This window comes from Phyllostomus discolor, chromosome 1 (assembly GCF_004126475.2).
Source record: "Phyllostomus discolor isolate MPI-MPIP mPhyDis1 chromosome 1, mPhyDis1.pri.v3, whole genome shotgun sequence".
Classification (NCBI taxonomy): domain Eukaryota; kingdom Metazoa; phylum Chordata; class Mammalia; order Chiroptera; family Phyllostomidae; genus Phyllostomus; species Phyllostomus discolor.
The window spans coordinates 64,625,601-64,645,323 of record NC_040903.2 but is presented as its reverse complement, the minus strand read 5'-3'; the positions used below and the strand labels follow the sequence as shown (position 1 = coordinate 64,645,323).

At 40.2% G+C, this 19,723-nt stretch overlaps 1 protein-coding gene across 3 annotated transcripts in view; it reads right to left on the bottom strand.

Moving 5' to 3' along the window:
- Nucleotides 1-19,723, bottom strand: part of CUBN (cubilin) — a 250,170-nt gene that overhangs the window by 152,382 nt on the left and 78,065 nt on the right. For all 3 annotated transcript variants that reach the window (XM_036023812.1, XM_028507866.2, XM_036023821.1), the window contains exon 28: nt 15,973-16,123. In XM_036023812.1, coding sequence (XP_035879705.1) covers nt 15,973-16,123 — 151 coding nt within the window. The remainder of the gene's footprint in view (nt 1-15,972; nt 16,124-19,723) is intronic.

Here is a 19,723-nt window from a genome sequence, read left to right as displayed (position 1 = left end):
GTAAATTTATGCGAAGTTTAACTTTTAAAATTATAAATGGAAGCAAATAGTTATAACTCAATAGATGGTAGAGCTTTTAAATGTATAATGTAAGTCTTCTGAACTGTATTTATGTATTGTTTTCACTTCATTAGCTGCAGAAAAGGAAGTCAGTTACAATATAGAAAATGTGATTTAGAACCTGTATCAACGCACACTAACTCACCGTCAGCAAAAGAAATACCGAGGTAATCTAAAAGCCCTATTATGTGTGATTCTGAAGATCAGAAATGTGTTCTAAATGCTGAAATGAATCATAGCTAAATGATTTAATGCTTCCTCACCAACAACTTCTTGTTCATATAGAGTAGCAAAGCTGTTCATTTTATTTGAGTATCTCTCTCTCCATTCCTGTGGTAGAGACAAGATTTGTTTTTGTTTTAGTTTTAATAAAAACTGTGGGATTCAAAAAACTAATTTGGTAAGCTGCTTTACCTATTAGTTGTTCTCAGTGTTGCTAATGTCTAATCTGAAAAGCTTTCTACATAAAGTATCTTAATTTTACTTTCCTATTAAATTTAATTTCATTTGATTACTGCACTATTTCCCTTTGTGTGGGGTTTAGGATTTGACAACCTCTTGTTAAAATGCAGTTTCTCCTGAATGAGTCACAGAAGAAAATCTGTTTCTAAATCCATCTGCCCATTTTGGAGATGGAGACAAGGCCTCTGGAAAACCTCAGGTGTCTACATCATTTAGAGTAAAGATAATGGTACAAACATATCTGCAAATGAAATTGCCAAGAAAACACAGAGTTTAGTAGCCTATGCAATAATTTTAAAAATTACGTCATTGTCAGTCATGCCTTTGACTTTGGGTGGGTGACGAGGGGCTCAGAAGGGTACGAGAGAGACAAGGCTGGACATAAAATAAGTTTTATCAGCCAATAGCTACCAGGAAATAAAATAAGAGGTGATGTTTAGCCTCCCAATATCCTCTTCATCATCACACTGTCTGGTTGAATGAATGATAAAATATACAAGAAATTCTGTTTCTTCATTTGTGACAGGATTAGTATGAAACCTCATAAGGATGTTATGTAGATTAAATGAAATAACCAAAGTAAGGTTTTTAGCTAAGTGTTGCATATGATAATCCCTGTGTATATGTTGTAATTTAACAGTTTATCCAGATATGAGATGATATCAGAGAAATACTTGTAGCTACAGGAGGAATTACCATACCAGGTAAAGAACCATCATGAATACCTAAGATGTAAGAAATCAATTATTCATTAAGCTACAATAAAGGCAATTCATATTTACATGGTAATTCAGTTTTTCAAAGGGGTTTTAATAAGCATATTATCTTATTTAAAATTCATAACTACTCTATAAGGTGGGCCCATTTTAGAGATGAACAAAGTAAGGCTCAAGAAGGCACCTGGACTTGCAGCTCACAAGTGAAGGGGAGATCTGGGGCCAAAACTCGAGCCTTTCCCGCACACCTCCCACCCCACACCCCTACCCCGAGTCCCGTGTTCTCTCCACTCTGCCTCATCGGGCACTGTAGCCTTTACAGCGCTGGAATGGCAGTGCTGAACACTGACTCCTCATTACTGTTCTGTCCATCTACTGAGGAAAACATCACTGTAGCAACCTGAGAATAACAAATACAGTAAAACTCTTCTTCATTTAATTTGAGGCAAATCTGACAAAATCTAATATATTAACATCATTAGACATCAGCTGAACTGGAATAAAGTAATGTCCTAAAGAGAATCATATGTTTTCCGATTTTAACTAGTTAATCCTTACAAAACGTTTAGTACTGGTGACTGATAATCTGTGAGATTCCATTTCCCTCCACACACCCTGGGCTGAGCAGAGGAAGTGCTCACCTTATCAACAGGAAGCACGTTGCAGTGCTGCACTCGTACGGAGGAAGAGTTAGAAGCTGTTCTCAAACCTGTTTGCTCCTGAAGGTAATTTAAGTCTTTTTCATAACAGGACTTTGCAAACACTTTGCTTTTTGGTCTACAGCAAGAAATGAATTATATTTTTTTTAAAAAATTAAGCATACTCTGATATTATGATGATAGAATATAATTCATGTTCTATCTTCAAGGTTTGGGGTTGATGCTGTTTTTAAGTGAAAGAGCTTCAGTAAAAGCCGGTCGGCAATGAAACAGCCAAATGGAATCAGAGGCAAAGTTTCAAAGGTGCATTCCGTATTTCCCTACAATTGCTCAAATGCAGACGCCTTTCTGCACTTGGCGTTTTCCTGAAACTGTGCTCTGTATACCAATAGCAGCGGGAGGGCTGCCAGCTTGGAACTGAGGGACCCACTTAAGCTAGAAGAAAAGGAACAGAGGACAGCCTGAATAAGACATCTTCACATACTTTATCCTCTAATTATTGAGGAAAACACCTCAAAAATTAGAAAATAGTGATCAGTGTTTAAAAGAAGTTGAAAAGCGTAAGTGTAACAAAAGCATAAATCTTACACACTCTAAATTATAATGCTCCCATGCTTCATTAAAATGATTGATTAATATATTAGTAATTTTCTATAATTTAAAAATAAAAACTTTCTGCCCTGGCTGGTGTAGCTCAGTGGATTGAGCATGGGTTGCAAACCAAAACATCGCAGGTTCGATTCCCAGTCAGGGCACATGCCTGAGTTGCAGGCCACGGCCCCCAGCAACCACACATTGATGTTTCTCTCTCCCTCTCTTTCTCCCTCCCTTTCCTCTCTAAAAATAAATAAATAAAATCTTAAATAAAGAAATAAAACCCACAAAAAATAAAAAAATAAATAATAAATAAGAACTTTCTCTTCCTCAATACCTCACTGGTTAGTCCACTTTCCTTCTGAAAGTTACCAGGGAAGCATGTGGAGGGTGTGGTGTCCTGGGGAGAAGTTACCAATAAGGACTCTTCTGGTGGGGCAGGTGTAATGTGAAATGACTACTAAGTGCTCAGAATTTGGGGAAGATCCAAATCCAGGCAGAGCTGAACGGTTTTCTAGAATAAACAGGCCTCACTTCTGATACAATGAGATATGCAAATAATGCAATTAAGGTGATTTTGAACAGAAACGTGAAGGTCAGGGTAGGGTGCTGAGTAAAATGGCATTGGTCTGGTTAAGACAGCATAAAGTATATAAAAATGGAGTCACTCCTGCCAACCAACGCTTAGCCATTGGTTAAGGCAAAGCATCCTATTGGTTAGCCATGATGCTTTGATTCAAGAAGGAAACTGCCTAAGTCACCCTAGACACATCTGGCAAGGAGACACACCTAAGATATCTACAGGCATGATCAGAATATCCATGTCTGCAGAGTGGAACCACCCATAGATAGCTCCTGAGGAAAATCTCCACTTGGCATCAGGGGTGCCAAGACACTTATCAAGAGACCCAGAAGGGTAGAGTACAGCACTGTCAAGGGTATAACTGAAGCAGGCTCCAGACCACTGCTGAGACAGCTGAGCTCCACACACTGGAGAGCTGCTCCACACCATGCTGATTTCCTGCCGGCCGTACTGCTAAAGGCTCTGTCCCGCTGGACTGAAGACTTTGTCTGCCCCACCTCCCACCTTGCTCTGGAGGTTCTTTCTTACAAGATGTTGATGGCCCCCTGCCCACCATGCTGCCTCCCAGACCTGTTGACTGAGACTCTGGGACTTGGGTTCGTTACCCCCCCCTTGGCTGCTGTGTGTGTGTGCTGTGTTTACCTTAGACTGTTAAAGTGTGAGTAGGATACTAATGTATGCGGATGTTCTACTTTGAGTGAACCTGCATTCAGTAAAAGCAAAGAGCATTGTTACCTTGTGTGCCCCTTGCCTGTTCCTTGGTGCCGGATGGCTCAGTAGGCAGCTAGCCCAGCAATTGCCTGGATTACTTATAGGAAAGACTATATCATGAACATAGGCTTGTGACAGGTGTGCAGGTGAAGAAGAATGTAAATGCCTTAAAACGACCAAAGCTGTCTGAAGGTGACTGTGGCATGTTTAAGAACCATAAAAAGTCAGAGATTCTTGGTTTGATTTTACCTGTTAGCTCCCCAATAATATAAAAGTATATGCCACTGTCTGGAGATAGGTATCTATCCTACAAAGAGAGAAGACTAAAATCAGATCAATAGTCCTCTCTGAAGGCAGAGCCAAGGGTAGAGGTTCAGAATTCATCTGATCTTAAGGATTTGCAGATCAATTTTCTGGGGGAACTTTGTGGGTTAGCAATTGTTCCAAGGACAGAGGCACAAGTCAGAGCAATTATATGATGAAATCAGAGAAGAAAACTAGGTAACATAAAGTCCAAGGAATGTGAAATTCTACTGAGGAAAAAGAAAGAAGAAAGTAGATAACAAGAAGAAAAAATACAAAGCAAGGTGACTCCAGGAGCTGAGAAAGTTACCAAAAGTTCTGGAACCTCCTCACACATTATGCCTACATGGAACATGTAATGTGACCTTATTTGGAAGTAAGGTCTTTGTAGATGCTATCAGGTTAAAATGAGGTCATACTGGATTAGAGTTGAACCGAAACTCAAATAACTGGTGCCCTTATAAGAAAAGGAAAATTCGGACAGAGACATAAATAGAAGGAAAAAGGTCATAAGAAGACAGACGCAGAGACTGGAGTTACACACACATCTACAAATGAAGGAAAGCCAGGGGTTGCCAGCGACCAACCGAAGCCAGAAGAGGTAAAGAAGGATTCTGCCCTAAAGCCTTACAAGGGTGGCCCTGCTGACATCTTGATTTTGGACGTGTAGCCTCCAGAACTTTGAAGAATAAATTTCTGTCTGAAGCCATCTAGTTTGTGGTGTTTTGTCATAGCAGCCCTAGGAAGCTCGTATTCTCCCATCCTTTCCTGATAAACCAGGTAGACAACTCAAGGCGGGCAAACAAGGACAGCAAGGATGAATAAGACATCTGAAGGAGTGTGAACCTATAAGCTCGCCTTACTCCCTCTTAGATTTACTACTTCCCATCCACCACACTGAGGTTTACATGATGGCTGGCTGAGGATAAGGTTAGAAGATAAGCTATTTTAGCCTGTTTGTGCTGCTGTAACAAAATACCACAGACTATGTAGCTTATAAACAGCAGAAATTGATTGATTGGTTGACTGTTGGGTGAGGGCCCTCCTCTGGGTCAGAGACCGCACGTGGTAGAAGGGGGCAAGGGATCTCTCTAAAACCCCTTCTATAAGGGTACTAATCCCAATCACTTAACCACCTCCCAAATGCCCCAGTTCCTCATTCCATTCCCATAGGGGTTAGATTTCAACACATGAATTTCCAGGGACACAAACACTCAGACTCAGGAGAGTCTACTATTGAGAAAACCAGAGACAAACTTAGGGCCAGGTACCACATTAGGAGGAAACAAGCAAACTCAAGAACTTAGGACCATGACCTGTAGCATTGAGGAGTCAGTAAGGATTTAGAAAGTTTTGTCTTCCACAAGGACTTCACCCCAGCCCCAGACTTTTTGATGATCATTTTGTCTGACGGACTGCCACATAGCCGTAGATACAGAGTAGAGTTATCTGTTGCCCATGGCAGGGACAAATTTTTTTAAAAAGTGAACAAATAAGGCCATAACATGAAGTTAATGACTTGTAAAACAGACACAAAGAGCTTAAATATCAATGTTGTCCTTAGTTGCAAAATAACTTTGAAATTATTATATAAGATGTCATATGAATATTCAAAGTTAAGATTATCACAACCTTCTGACATTCTGAGATGTCCTGAATCTTAATATTGCCATGCTCTGCCCCAGCACACCATTAAAGAGAAGTAACTGAGTGACCCATATTGTAGGACTTTTCATAAAATATACCTTTTCATTTCCTACATACTAAAGAATAAAAATCTTTCATTTTCACCCAGAAAATTATAGCCAATCTCATCATCTTTACACTTTGATTAACTATATCTTTTTCTTTCTAATCTACTCATTCTAACCAAATTAAAAAAAAATGATTTCCCAGCAGAAATTCTTTGCTTACAGTTCAGGAGAAATCAATCAATCACACTCTCTCTCTTAGACTTTTTTTTAATTATTGAAGTTTTTTAACACAATATATTTTTAGAAAGTATAAAAATATCTTCCAAGGAAATGAATTAAGACCAAGGCAATGGGACTAATGTCCCCTAAAATAAGTAGTCATGCCTAAGGCTACTTTACGAAATCCCCACACAGGCAAAGATAGAGGAAATGTGTTCTCTTTATGTGATTTCCAGGTTCAATCCTCATACTGTTATTCAAAAGTATTCATTCTAATCCCGCTTTCTGTCAAGTTAATTACTTTGGTACACAGTGCTCTCGCAGGAAAGAACTCAGGAGCCTCTCCCCTAGGGCTCTGCATCACTTGACCTCTCCCCCTGCCCCGCCCGCCCAACAGATTCCTTCTCTCACCTTTCCCTGACTCTTAACCATTTTCCCACAGGGAGGTCACTCCACGTGGACAAATGAACAGATGTGGGCAGCACCTGCCAACAGTTGTGATGTCCTCTGGTCCTCTGAGCCCTGTCGGAGCCTGAGCCATGAGACTGTTTTCCATGACTGCTATACCAGGATGAGGGTCCCTCACAGGGCAAATGCTGCAGAGGCATCCAACCAGCCAAGGTCATTAGCCTACAGGCCACACAGCACTCTCTGGCTGGGCTCCTAACTCAACCAAATCCTCAGGGGCTCCACCCCACCCCTCATTGTTTACCTCTATCAAACCAAACTGTTTGGGGGTGGGCAGCTATCCTTCACTCCCTTTGTAGACTAGTGGTAACAGAGTAAACCATCTCTGCGGTCTATATCAACCATAGATAGCAACTCCAAAAGACAAGTACTTTTAAATAACTAGTAAAGTAGATATTGTGTTGAAGAACAGACAAACATCTGTGATTTTGAACTCATCATTTGTGAAGTAATGTGCTTCCAGGCATTATTGTTACTTGAACTGAAGAAAGAATAAATTGTGTATTTTAGTGGGAAGACTTTGAAAGCAGAACCTGTTTTACATGGGAAGGATAGCATACACTCATTTAAAACCCATTTATTTTCCTCAGTGGGAATTTAGTTGCAAAATTACCTGCCGTGAACTCTAAACTTCTCTCATTATAGTATCATTTCATCTTTTTTGCAATGAAAAGTTGTAGGGAAAAATTATTAGCTTTTAGGCAGAGTGCAACAGTTAAAACACTGGCTCTGGAGTTTGACAGCACACACTTGGTTTTGTGTTCTTGTTTTACCACTTACTGGATTGGTGAGTTTGGGGAAGTTACACTTCTCTGTAACCCTCTCCTCAGTTTTCTTGTCTGTAACATGGGGGTGATGATGCTTATTTCAAAGAATTATTGGGAGGAAACATGATATAATATTTTTAAAACTGTAACCAAAGGACCCAGTCCATGGTATTATTTTTTAAATCAAGTGCACTTTTTAAAATGATGACATCAACATTTTTAAGTTATCACATCACTGTTATATAACTTCAATATTTTAAAAATAATTGCTTGGTCCAGTAATAATAAATGAGCTGTCAATGAAATCAATGCACTAAGCATTTAAATCATATTTTCAGTCACTCTGTACAGGGCAACATGGTTTATTTTTATCATAACTAATGTCTTAAAATAAATTTTAAATTATATTTAGGTAGTAAAAACAATGTTACTTAGCCTGAGCATCGTCTATAAGTATAACTAAAAGGAGAAAAATCAGGGACAAACCAAATTAATGTCATTACTTATACAGAGAATATAAAATTTGACTGAATCTGCTGGCATGTTATCACTGTCCTATACCGCAGATTCAATCTGCTTTGTGAGTCACTGCCACTGAAGGCTGGCACCAGCTTCCCCGAGTACATGGTGACACCCACGCTACGCAAGTCCTCGGATACATAGCATTAGAGACAAATATGGCAATATTTAAATGCCATATTTGTGAATATTAAATGAATGCTCAAAAAAGAAACATCTGGGGACAAAAATTAAGGTTCTACAATGAGCCTCATGTTTGTTCTGTGTGGGTTTAGTCATTTCTGACTGCGACAAAATGTGAAACTGTGGAAAAAAATGTGTGGTTTCTTTCTTCACATTGTATGAAAAAGTGTGGAATCCCCTAGAAAGTATGTGCCATGTGAGAGATACCGTTGCTATGGAACCAGAACACAAACAGAAGATTCCAAAAGCCCTGCCTTTGGCCCAAATCTGAAGGACAATTACAAGTTGTGCAATATATGATTTGGGAAGGTCATGGTTACTTGAGGGTTATTTTTTTTCTTTTTATAACTGTTTCAAAAAGTAGCAATGGAAATTGAACTACAACTTTTTCAAGCAGTAGTGACATGGGAATTGAACCCACTGGTTACAAGACTTGGGGCCAACATTAAACGAAGGTCAACTATGTGTATGTGTGTATTCTGCTGTTGTCAAGGAGGCAAGTGGTGTCAGGATTTAGCTTTTCCACTCATTCTGAAATGTCTGCATTTGTTTCATGCCATCTCTGATTGCTAGGGCCTTGATGGAAAAATTCTCAAGCCAAGGCAAAAAAAGAACTGCGAGATTTTTTTAAGCAAATTATTATCCCAGTTTCACAAGTATGAATTACTTTATAAACAATTTTTTTAAATTAGCAGTATCCATAATGAACTTCTTTGCAAAAAAAAAAAAAGATGTGAGAATTTGCCAAAAATAAAAATCAGACACAGTGTCATAATGCAAAAAATCTTTGCCTTGTTCTACATTAAGACTATATTCATTTTCAGTCTCCATGTTTCAGATTTTTCTAAGAGTACCATGAAGACAAAGTTTAAAAATGTCAAACAGGCTGAAGCGGCTAGAATGAGCAGGACAGGACATAACGGCGTGTGGGGATGTGAGAGAAAGCCCAGTCAGCATTTAGGGAAATCAGTTTCAACGTAACAGAACTGTTTCTTACAAGTGTCTATGGTACTTAAATTTCTATCCAAACTGAACAGCATTTCTTTTACCTTATTTCACACAAAATAATAAAACAATCCCCAGAGTCTATGTTTGTCTATGCCAAAAGACTGCTTACAGACTCACTGAACAAAGGATGTATTTTTTTATCATAAATACAGTTATTTTAGAGGCAGACTAGGACAGGTGTTTTGCCATCTCTCTCTCGGGTATTATATATCATCGCTTAGCAGGAAGTAACCCTATGAAGGAGATTCATCACTAGCAGAGAGAAAGGTCTCTGCGTGAGATTAGGACCAGACAGTGTGACTCACATCCCGCTCTTGTGGGCACGCCCTGGAATCTTTGCAACCCACAATTCATAAATTTACTTTCATTGTGAACATCATACCTCCAGATTGTGAATGTCTGCGCTGTGCAGAAGCAAGGCTCAGGACAGTCAAGTAATAAATCCAGGTTCTTGCAACGGCTCTTATCAACTGGCCTCTGACAACCTGTCTTGCTTTAACTTCAATCACTCCCTTTAGCTCAGTATTTCTCAGCCATATTTGACTCATTATGCCCTTCTAGGGAGCCTTGTTAGTTATTTCTCTCACAAATTCTCCCCCATGAAATTTTAATAACACAGATATATTATGCATCTGTTATATATTTTATATATATATATATATTATGTATGTATTATATATATATATATATATATATATATATATATATATATCTGTACTTTGTGCATAAAGCATATGATTCTCTTTACCTTTCCAAGAGCCAATTTCCACCACCCTGGGGTTGACATTGAGGCTATGTGCTCTAGCTGAAAATACTTGCCAGTTGTAAAACTTTGGTGTTATCCTAAGCTTCCCTGCTTCTACTTAGAAACGTCTTCCTGTCTTGGATACTTGTCTGACTCACCAGTTCTTGTATTACAGCCGCCTGGAGGGCCTCTTGAACTCCCTCAGGCTCTCCCAGGTCCCCTTTGTGCCCCCACAGCCATGGATTATGGAATTACTCCTACACTTGTTTATTTGTCTGTTTCTCATACTAAATGACTAACTCCTTGAGGTCAAGGATGCTATTTTCCTCTTCTCTGTTATAGACCAAATTGTGTTCCCTCAAAATTCACATATCAAAGCCCTATTCCCTGTCACCTCAGAACATCACTGTATTTGGACATAGAGGTGATTAAGTCAAAATAAGACCGCCCCAGGGTGGGTCCCAATCTAATCTAACTGATGCTCTCATATGAAGAGGAAACCCAGACACATGAGGAGTCACCAGGATGTGCACTCACAGAGAAATACTCATGTGAAGACACAGCGAGATGGCACCGTCTGCAAGCCAACCAGAGAGACCTCGGGAAAAACCGAAAGGACTCACACCCCAATCTCAGACTTCCAGCCTCCAGGACAGTGAGAGATAAAGTTCTGCTGTTCATTTTTTCAATGTGAGATCTTTTGTTATGGTCGCCTGAGCTAACTAATACACTCTCTATATCCTAATTACCAATCCCAGAAACCTGGTAGTGAATCAATATGTGTCAGTTGGTTGGTTGGTTGGTTGAAAGAATGACTGAATGCTAAACATGTTCTCAATAAATCCCTGTTTACAGGGGGTGCGTGTAATCACTGTAACATGGTTGGCAAGGGCAAGCTGTCTGTCCTGCGGAGGGTGGGCCCGGTAGAGCTGATAGAGCCCAGTTTACTCACCCTCGCACTCTCCAGGTGATTACCAGCATTCACAAAAAGGCAAATGGATAATGAAATTACAAAAGATAAAACCCTTGTCCTCAAAGGGTGAACCTTCCTGAATCCTCCCATCCCACCCCATTCCCCACACATACTCTAAGTCCTAAAAGGAATAAAAATTACAAGTTAGAAGGATTTCCCCCAAAAGGCCAGCAGTGAACAAAGACTATTGAAGAGTCTGAGTGAGGGAAAGAGAACAGGAGGGCAGGTTTACGAGAAACACTGCTGACCTCATGGAGGCTCTTTGCCAGGGCCCTAAAAGATGCACTTTCACAGAAGCCCTAGGACACAGTGCTGCATGTCCCTAGGTAGTCCAGCAAGTGCTGGCCCATGTTCAAACCGAGCCAGCCATGGAGGATCTTGATTTTTAAAGTGTTCTCCCCAAGCCAATTGCTGAAAACCCTCAAGGCTTGAGAAATCTCATTAATAGCCAGAAAGAAAATAAAATGAAACCAGCCCCCATCTGAGAGGCTGATGTCATCTATCTCCCCACAGAAAAGGCTACCCTTTCCTTTGTGAAAATCCAGGGTGACATCACCTCCTGATCCGTTGCCACTCAGCCCTTCCCCTGCTACTGCCAGCTGAGGGGTCCTCTTCCTTTGCAAATATCCCTCTTTCACTCACAAAGCTCCTTGACCTTGTTTGTATGTGGGATTCCATTGCCAAGTGAAAGGGGGCCTCTGGGAGACAGGGGCAGAAGAGGGGTGTGCGCAGCTGGCCAGGAGGGAGGCCCCTATTCATACAGCTTGTGGAAAGTTCTCTATTCCCTTCAGCACCCCAGGCGGAGGCCCCCCGAGGCTGAATTCAGCCTCCGGACAATGCTGTCAACACTGAATACTATGAAAGGTTCAGCCAGGCAGGGCAACTGTGGCCATTTCTTTCTTCCCAGGGTGGGACTCCCTTTGATGGCTGGAATAAAGGCCAGGCAGTGTACTTTAATCTCATGTCTACAGCGCCAGTTTAAAAATGGGCCCACAAATAAAGCCCGATTCTAGATCCATTTTCTCAAAGCAAATAGAAGGTTTGTGCAGTCGACAATGAAGCACATTTTGCAAATGGATTTATTTATTAATTGGCAAAATGAATTTTTCCTCAGCAGCAATATTCCGAAAATGAGGTGTCAGGCTGGGTGGGCCCTGGAACTTGAACCTGATTCTGAGACTGAGACCTAGAGAGGTTTTGCAGAGACAATCATTTTGAATCATGTACACATTCACACCTTCATGTGCACACACAAACACACATTTAAGAGTATATTACTCTATAGTTTTTAATTGAAATCTTGTTTTCTGATTATAAAAGTAATATGTATTTATCATAAGAGTTCAGTCACATCAAAATTGTGTTAGTGATTTCATTCTCCAGTTGAAAAAAAAAGTATTACTATTACACTTCAAAATTGAGATTACTTTTTACATTTATTTTTTACTTGTTTGTTTTGCATTTATTTGTATTTTGTCTTTTATATTGTGAGCCCCACCACATGCCATGTTACTTCAGTCCTTCAAGATCCTACTCAAAACTCAATTCTTTGAAGTTTGACAGATTTACATAAAAGAGAGGATGGGGCCCTCTCCCTGCCAGTCCCTAACCTTGTGTGACCCGAATGCTCTGGCTACAGCACAGCTCAGCACTGCTCCCCTTGACTCTGGACCCCAGCTACTCTGGACTTTGGGGTCCCTCATACTCACCCTGCACGCTCCACCCATAGGGTCATTCTTCTACTTGGAATCCATTCCCTCTCCTATTAGTCTAGTTAACTCCTGCTTACTCTTAAATTTTAGATCAAAGGATCTGTTTCCACACAGGACTCCTCTGACCTCCTCAACAGCAAACTCTCTTTTGTGTACTTTCGGGGACATATCATTTATATTTGTTTGTGTGCTTTTCGCTTGGTGGCTACTTCTCCCAATCACCCGTAAGCTCTAGAATAGTGGGACCCGGGCCTGCTGGTAGGAGTCACACACTGTCCCCAGCTCTTACACAGCAAATGGCCCAAAACAGTTCCTTAACATCTGTGGGATGAACACATGGATAACTGGGAAATCAGATTTATGTCTTCCATTTACTTCCAATGAGTAAGAAGTGGAGCAATGTGTCCCATTGAAACCTTTTCCCCGATCCTCATCTATTCCGTTGGCAATCTTCTCAGGCTATCATCTCAAGTTAAAGACCAGGTTCAGATGCAGAGTATAAATGTTGTATACTGCATGCACTTGTGGCACTGCACGACTATAGTATATAATAATTAGTTAATTTTGCATAGATGTAGATCACTAACCATCCTCTTCCAGAAGATTCTTCCCATGTATTTTATATACAGTGGGTAACACAGAGTTTAAAAAAAAAAATTTTCAGTTCTGGTCCCAGCTGGCAAAATTTGTTGCAAAATTTGTTGCATAATTCTGGGTCCAAGCTTAGCAAGTTCTCAGGAAAGTTTTGAAATAGTAAACAGGAAAAGATAATAGACAGAGGGTGTCTTTGACTCCCCTATGAAGACAGATTTCAAGTGGAACTGATTGAAAAATATTTTCCCAAGAAAAACACAGCACTGTCAGCAGAGGAGTCAGCCATGTCTACCATGCTGGCTGGAAGAACCCAGTGATACAGTAATCTGTTTAGTTAATAATGACCACTAAATCATACTTCCTAGGGTGGCCTTGGCTAGACCAGCCTGGAGGGGAGGGGAAGCAGCCCATGGAGGAGAAAGACATAACCAGCAAAGTCAGCTCCTAAAACTCTCCATCCTTGAATTACTTAGGGAGGTTTTTAAATTAGCAACAGCCAAGGTGCCACTGCAGACCAATGCAATCCTACCTCTGGAGACTGGGGCCCAGGCACAGCGCTCATTACAGACTACCAGGCAAGTCGAGTGCCTGTGGAGGGCCGAGAGTCACTCCCTCGGCCCCGAGCCTCAGTCTCCTGGTCAGCGTTTCTAACTTTTCATCTCCTGTCTCCTGCAAAAGCTTTCTCCCCTTTGGATCTCTCTATTTTTTTTAATTCAGATATTTCCATTTATTGTTTTATGTTTTATTTTTATTTTTTCCAATTTTTTTATTGGTGTTCAAGTACAGTTGTCTCCATTTGTCCCCTGACAATCCCCCCCACACCAGCCATCCCTACTTCCCACCCTTCCCTTTGGACCTCTTAAGCAGTAAGGTTCTTTTTCTTGCAGGGGCCCCACTCTTATCCCACTGACATTGAACAATTAAAGACATTATTCTGCTGTTATTATAATGAGTCCTGGGAGCATTTCAAAGCTCTCTCTAGATTCAGTGGATGCTGTCTTGCTATCATTTTATTTCTTCAGCATAATATGTGTTCTTGACTTGCTCCTCCCAAGTGTGGTCTACAGAAGAGCGCCATCCGCATTACCTGGGAGCACTTAAGAAATGCAGATTTATGGGCCTTACCTCCATCCCCCTGTATCAGAGTCTGCATTTTAATAAGTGATTCATATGCACATGCAAATCTGAGAAACACTGCTCTGGAAAATACCCCTAGCCCTTGAAAATCTGGGTCATTTTCCCAGATTTTCCTGTTTCTTCTAGGTCTTTTCACACTGTCTCTAGTTTCCTTAGAATCACACAATTTCTAAATTACAGAATATTAGAGATGAACTGTATTACAGAGATGAGTCAATCCAGTGCCTTCATTTAATAGATCAATAAATTGACATCCCAAGGTTAAATCTACCTACTTGAGAAAAGGATAGTGGAGTACTTCTACAAGCTTAATCATTACAGTTCATTAACTTTGGGAATTCATAATCTGTATTTCAAGCTAGAAGTGGCTCTGTGAATAACCACTGAACAATTTTTAACACTGAAAACCACATTCTTATTTTTTAACAGAAATATATTCAGTCTCCAGTTTATAATATCAGAATGTCTAACACGTAAATATATAATGGGGCTATTCAGTTATATATAGCACCGAAATTCCTACAATAAATGCACTATCACGCTAACAACCCTCCAAAGTGAACCATGACACACATTCGCGCCCTCACCTGTGCTCACCCCCGATTTTGACAGTGAGGCCATGGCCCAGATGTCTGTGTGTGGTTCCTGGCCTAACACTGCAACTCCTCTTCTCTTTCAAACTGACTGAAACAGACCAGTGAGCCCTAGAGCCTTCGTTGAGAACTCCCACTGTAATTTTCACCAGGACCGTAATTTTCAAGTCTGGGTCACTCTAGGAGAGTGGGCCTCAAACATTAATCACTGGGGAGACCAGTTAAGACAGTTTATTGGGCCTCCTTTTGGAGTTTCTGATTCTTTAGGTCTGGGATGGGGCCTGAGAATTTGCATATCTAACAAGTTCCAGGCGACTCTGATGCTGTTTTGGGGGGAGCACATTTAGAGACCACTAGATTAGGGCTCTTTCTTTTTAGCCATGTTAGGTCAGTCAAGAAGTTTCAGAACTCTTTTTAAGAATGAATTGAATGGATTTTCATCTTCAGAGAAATGATTATTCCATTTGCTTGCTTGCTTTTTTAAAGACTGTATTTATTTTTAGACAGAAGGGAAGGGAGGGAGACAAAGAGGGAGAGAAACATCATTGTGAGAGAGAGAAACATAGATTAGGTGTCTCTCATATGCCCATAATCCAGGAATGTGCCCTGACTAGGAATCGAACGGGCAACCTTTTGGTTCATAGGCTGGTGCTCAGTCCACTGAGCCACACCAGCCAGGGCTATGCTATGTGCTTTCTGAACCGCCCACCACTTCATAGGTGGGCTCTGGCATGCCGCTACCTATGTGGCAGGTATCCTGACTTGGTGCATCACTAGCGTACGTCCTCTGCTCCTGCTCCCTCTCAGTGCAATCCTTGCCATTCCCTTTCTCTCTCTGATTGACTCTCATTCTTTCCCTTCTATCCTATCCTTCCTTCTCTCATTCATGTCAGACTGAGCCTTCAATCTCATTCTATTCCACTCCCCCATCCTACCTTCCAATTTGCTTGCCACACTCAGCTACAGGTCTTCATCTTTAGAAACTACATTCTGCTTCCTCCTTTCCCTTAATTTAAGCAATCTATTATCATGCCTAATAAGCAGTTACCCAAATCCTGTCCACTTTGATGTCACTTCCTCTCTTAGCCCTAACAGGATTTCTCTCTCCAAGAGCCACCGATGTCTGAGTAAACTTTCAAAGGCCTGGCACCAGATCGCTATCCAAGTTCAAGTATTATTGATGGAATTGTTTCCAAATACAGAACTGGAACGGGGACAATTCTTGGACAAATAGCAACTACAAAATACGACTGAAGTTGGTACTGGGCTTACCATGAATGAACCACTGCATCCGAAATCCTTTCTCATGGTGACCCACCCCATCAGTATGGAACAGCACTTGAAGAATGGAGCCTGTGGTACTCCCTGAAGGCGGCACATCTGTTCCACAGTAGCGTCCCATCTTCCGTGAGCCATCATAGAGCTAAAATCAAAAAGAAGCCTTCCAATGTAAAAAAACTTCACATGGTTTGGGAGATGGAAAAGGTAAAGTCTACTTGTATAGCAAAAGATGTTCTTTGGCTCAAAAGTTAAGGTTTAATCCACTGAGGTGGGTTGAGTATAGGATGCTTAACATAAGAATTCAAAACAGAAAGTTATATTGCAAGAGTTTTGTAGGGCTGATTTCTAAGCCAAATAATTTAAAAATCCAAACAATGGTTGGTTTTCATTTGTATATGTGTATACATGTATGTGTGCAAGTATGTAACTGTATGTATAAATTTGGTCTACACATTTTATTGTGTTCCCTGTTTTATGCTAAGCACGTCATTAAATTGTCCATGTTAACTTTTTGAATGGTAGCATAAGATGTCAGTAATACATTATTTATATTACAATCATTTGTTCATTTAGAATATTTCCAATATTTTTGCCAATATAAATATTTGTGTAATATTTTGAATTTTCCCCAGGAAAGATTTCCACAAGGGAAATGATTCAAAGAGTAAAATCTTTTTTTGCTCTTCATGTGTATTATTTAATTTCTTACCAGAAAGTTTATGCCAATTTACCCTCTCATCGGCAGTTAACAGAAATTTTTTGTGCAGTGGAATTTTGGCAACTATGACTATTATTTTTAAAGCTGGTGCTGTCAGTAAAAAATCTGTGGGGTTTTTTGGTAATTGTCTTAATTTGTGTTATTTTAAGACTGAAGTTTTTCTTTTTTTTTCATGTTTATTGATCAATTATATTTCTTCTCTTGGAATATTTCTGCTTAGGTCTTTGCCCATTTTCTCACTAAGGTATATTTATATATCCTGTTGTGCGCCCTTTACCTGTCTCATTTAATAATTTCATCAGATACACAGCTTTAAACTAAAAAAAATAATAATAAACCTCTCTGCCATATCTCCTCAATCACAGAAGATGATCCAAAAACACTGGCTTTCTCATGACTCAGGCCACAATGTTTCCTTTTAATCTCCTAACGCTCGGTCCCAGCTCCCCTTGGGATGTGCAGCTCATGACGACGAAGTGGAAGACACCTGATCACAGACTCAGGGAGAGTCGCAGGTGTGAGAGTGTGGGGGTGTGTATGTGTCTGCATGTGTCTGTAAGGGACATGCATCGTCTGCATTCAACAAATTCCAAATCAACCAAATTATTTTTTACTAAAATGTGATGATGGAAAATACTGCTCGACACATACTGATTTGAGCATGAAAAACTTCAAATTCTAACAAAGCACAAACTCTTCCCTAATCCCTAGAGTCGGTCATAATATGTAAGTTTTTCTTTGAAATGCCTCAGCCATTTACTTGAGCTTCTGTGTAAGAATGGTCACACTCCACTGCATTCTAGCTGTAGGCATGCCTGTCTTATCTCCCTCGCTGACTGTGAGCTTCCTCAGGGCCCAGACCTCCTCTGCATTCCCCTCAGCACCCAGTGCCGGGCAGGTTCCCAACACATCTTCCGTGAATGAACATAGTGATTTCCCCACAACTGCATTTATGTTAATGGCACTTATCTGCACTCTGAATTGAGCCCTGCAGAGTTAGATACATATTAGGGTCTTACGGTCCTAAATTTCAGCGTGTTCCTTTTAGGCAGCCAAGTGCCTAGATCCTTTCTGGCCATTCTGTGAAGTGAGGCAGGACCTGGTCAAGATCATAATAAATCTCAGATGTATAAATCTTGGCTTGTCTCATTCTGAGTTCTCCAAAATGGCTGTTCAGTAGACAGACATTCTTATGAGAATCGGGAGGAGGTCAGCAGAGATTTAAAAAGAAACTCGGAAATCCATTACATCACTCACTCTTAAGTACTAAACCTAAGCATTTTAAGCAAAGGAATAAAGATGAGATTTATTTTTCAGGTTTATTACTTCAGCTTCCCTTTACTCTTCTAAAACAGCTGCTTCAAAGTGTATATTTATTATCAAACTCCTAACATTCTAGGTATTTGACAGGAGCCATAATGAGGAGCAAAAATAAGAGAAAGAATAAAGCAACATAAAAGAAAAACAACCAAGGCCTTTGGCCTCAGAACTGAGGCCCCACCACCTAATGCGGGAGGTGGAGGTGGGGGCTGAGGCCCGTGTTGCAATCTGTTTACTGCTAAATTACTGCTTCACTGTGGGGCATTTATCTCAGCTCCACTTTATTAGATTCAGTGTCTGAATTCCAATTCAAAACTAATTAATACAAAAATAAACATACTGTTCCCAAGCAGAGGCATAATAAGCAAGAAAACACTCTACTGTTTTCCACTCCAAAAGGCTAATTCTTAACTTCGAATTGTAGTTCAGTGACCAAACCTTTAACTATTTCATTTTTACCCAACACAACTTAAGGTAAGATTTCTCTATAACCACGGTTGCTCTAAACTTGATGGATCTGCTGAAATACTAGCTAGTGACGTTTGGAAGAACCATACTTCAGCTTCTACTCAAGGTCATAAGCAGAATTTTTATTTCCCAGCTCAGCAAGGTTAAGAAACCTGACATTTTCACATAACTTTGAGAAGACCTTTTTCTTCCTTCCGGATGGGATTACTTCACTGAAGGGAAGCCAGGAAAGCTGTTCTGAAATAACACATTGTGAATGGGATGGGGGCAGCAGTAAAGGGAGTGGGTTTGGGGGGAGCACTGATGAATGACAATTAGTTTCTTTTTGCCTTTGGAAGGGACAGAATGATACATTAAAATAAACATCAAATAGACACTGATGAAAATGCTTAAATATAATGTCAAATAAATTCATAAATTAATTAGCATAAAATAATAGCTCTATACAAAAAAAGTCCCATACCCCCAATTTTATGTCCTAAAATTTACACTTAATTAAATCCATTTTTGTGTTTGTATTCACACACAGATGGCTAACGTCACCTCAGCAATTCATTTCAGTGTAAGTTTACCATACAAAACAGGAACAGTCATTTTTCAAAGTATACAAATACCAGTAACCATGACAACCAGTCAGAGCCCTCTGATTCTGTTTTCAGAGCAAAATGTTAACCACAGGACATTCCAGCTGTGACTCACTGCAGCTACTGGCAAGCACTGGTCCTTCTAAGGGTATGATTTTTCCTGCTTTTGGAAAGCCTAAAGATTCTACTAGGTCGGAACAAATATTTGAGGTTGGAATTAAATCCATATAAAGGCAACTAGTAGAAATTAAGGAGAGAAGGAGTAAGAATCTCACTCTGAATATGCACATCTAATTTGCATATCTGTGTTTAGAGGTTTTCTTACATAGTGTCACTTCAGAATGATGCTTATATTTTCAAGGTAGCCATTAACTGTATCTTCAAATTTGGATTTGGATTTATACAAAACCTCTTTTGTAAAATGTTTTCAGGTAGTCCTTCAAAGAGTCTATTCATTTAGGATTTCTGTGGTTTAGGTCCTTCCCCCACCCTGAAATATCTCAACCACTTTTAGGACATTCAAAGAGGAAGGAAATCTCTTGCCTAGCCACATTTAACAACTTCTATCTACTTCCTTCGCATGGGTTTGATCATTTGACACATGCATCGCCTGTCCGCCCATCAGTGACTCCAGACTCCGGTTGCAGGATGA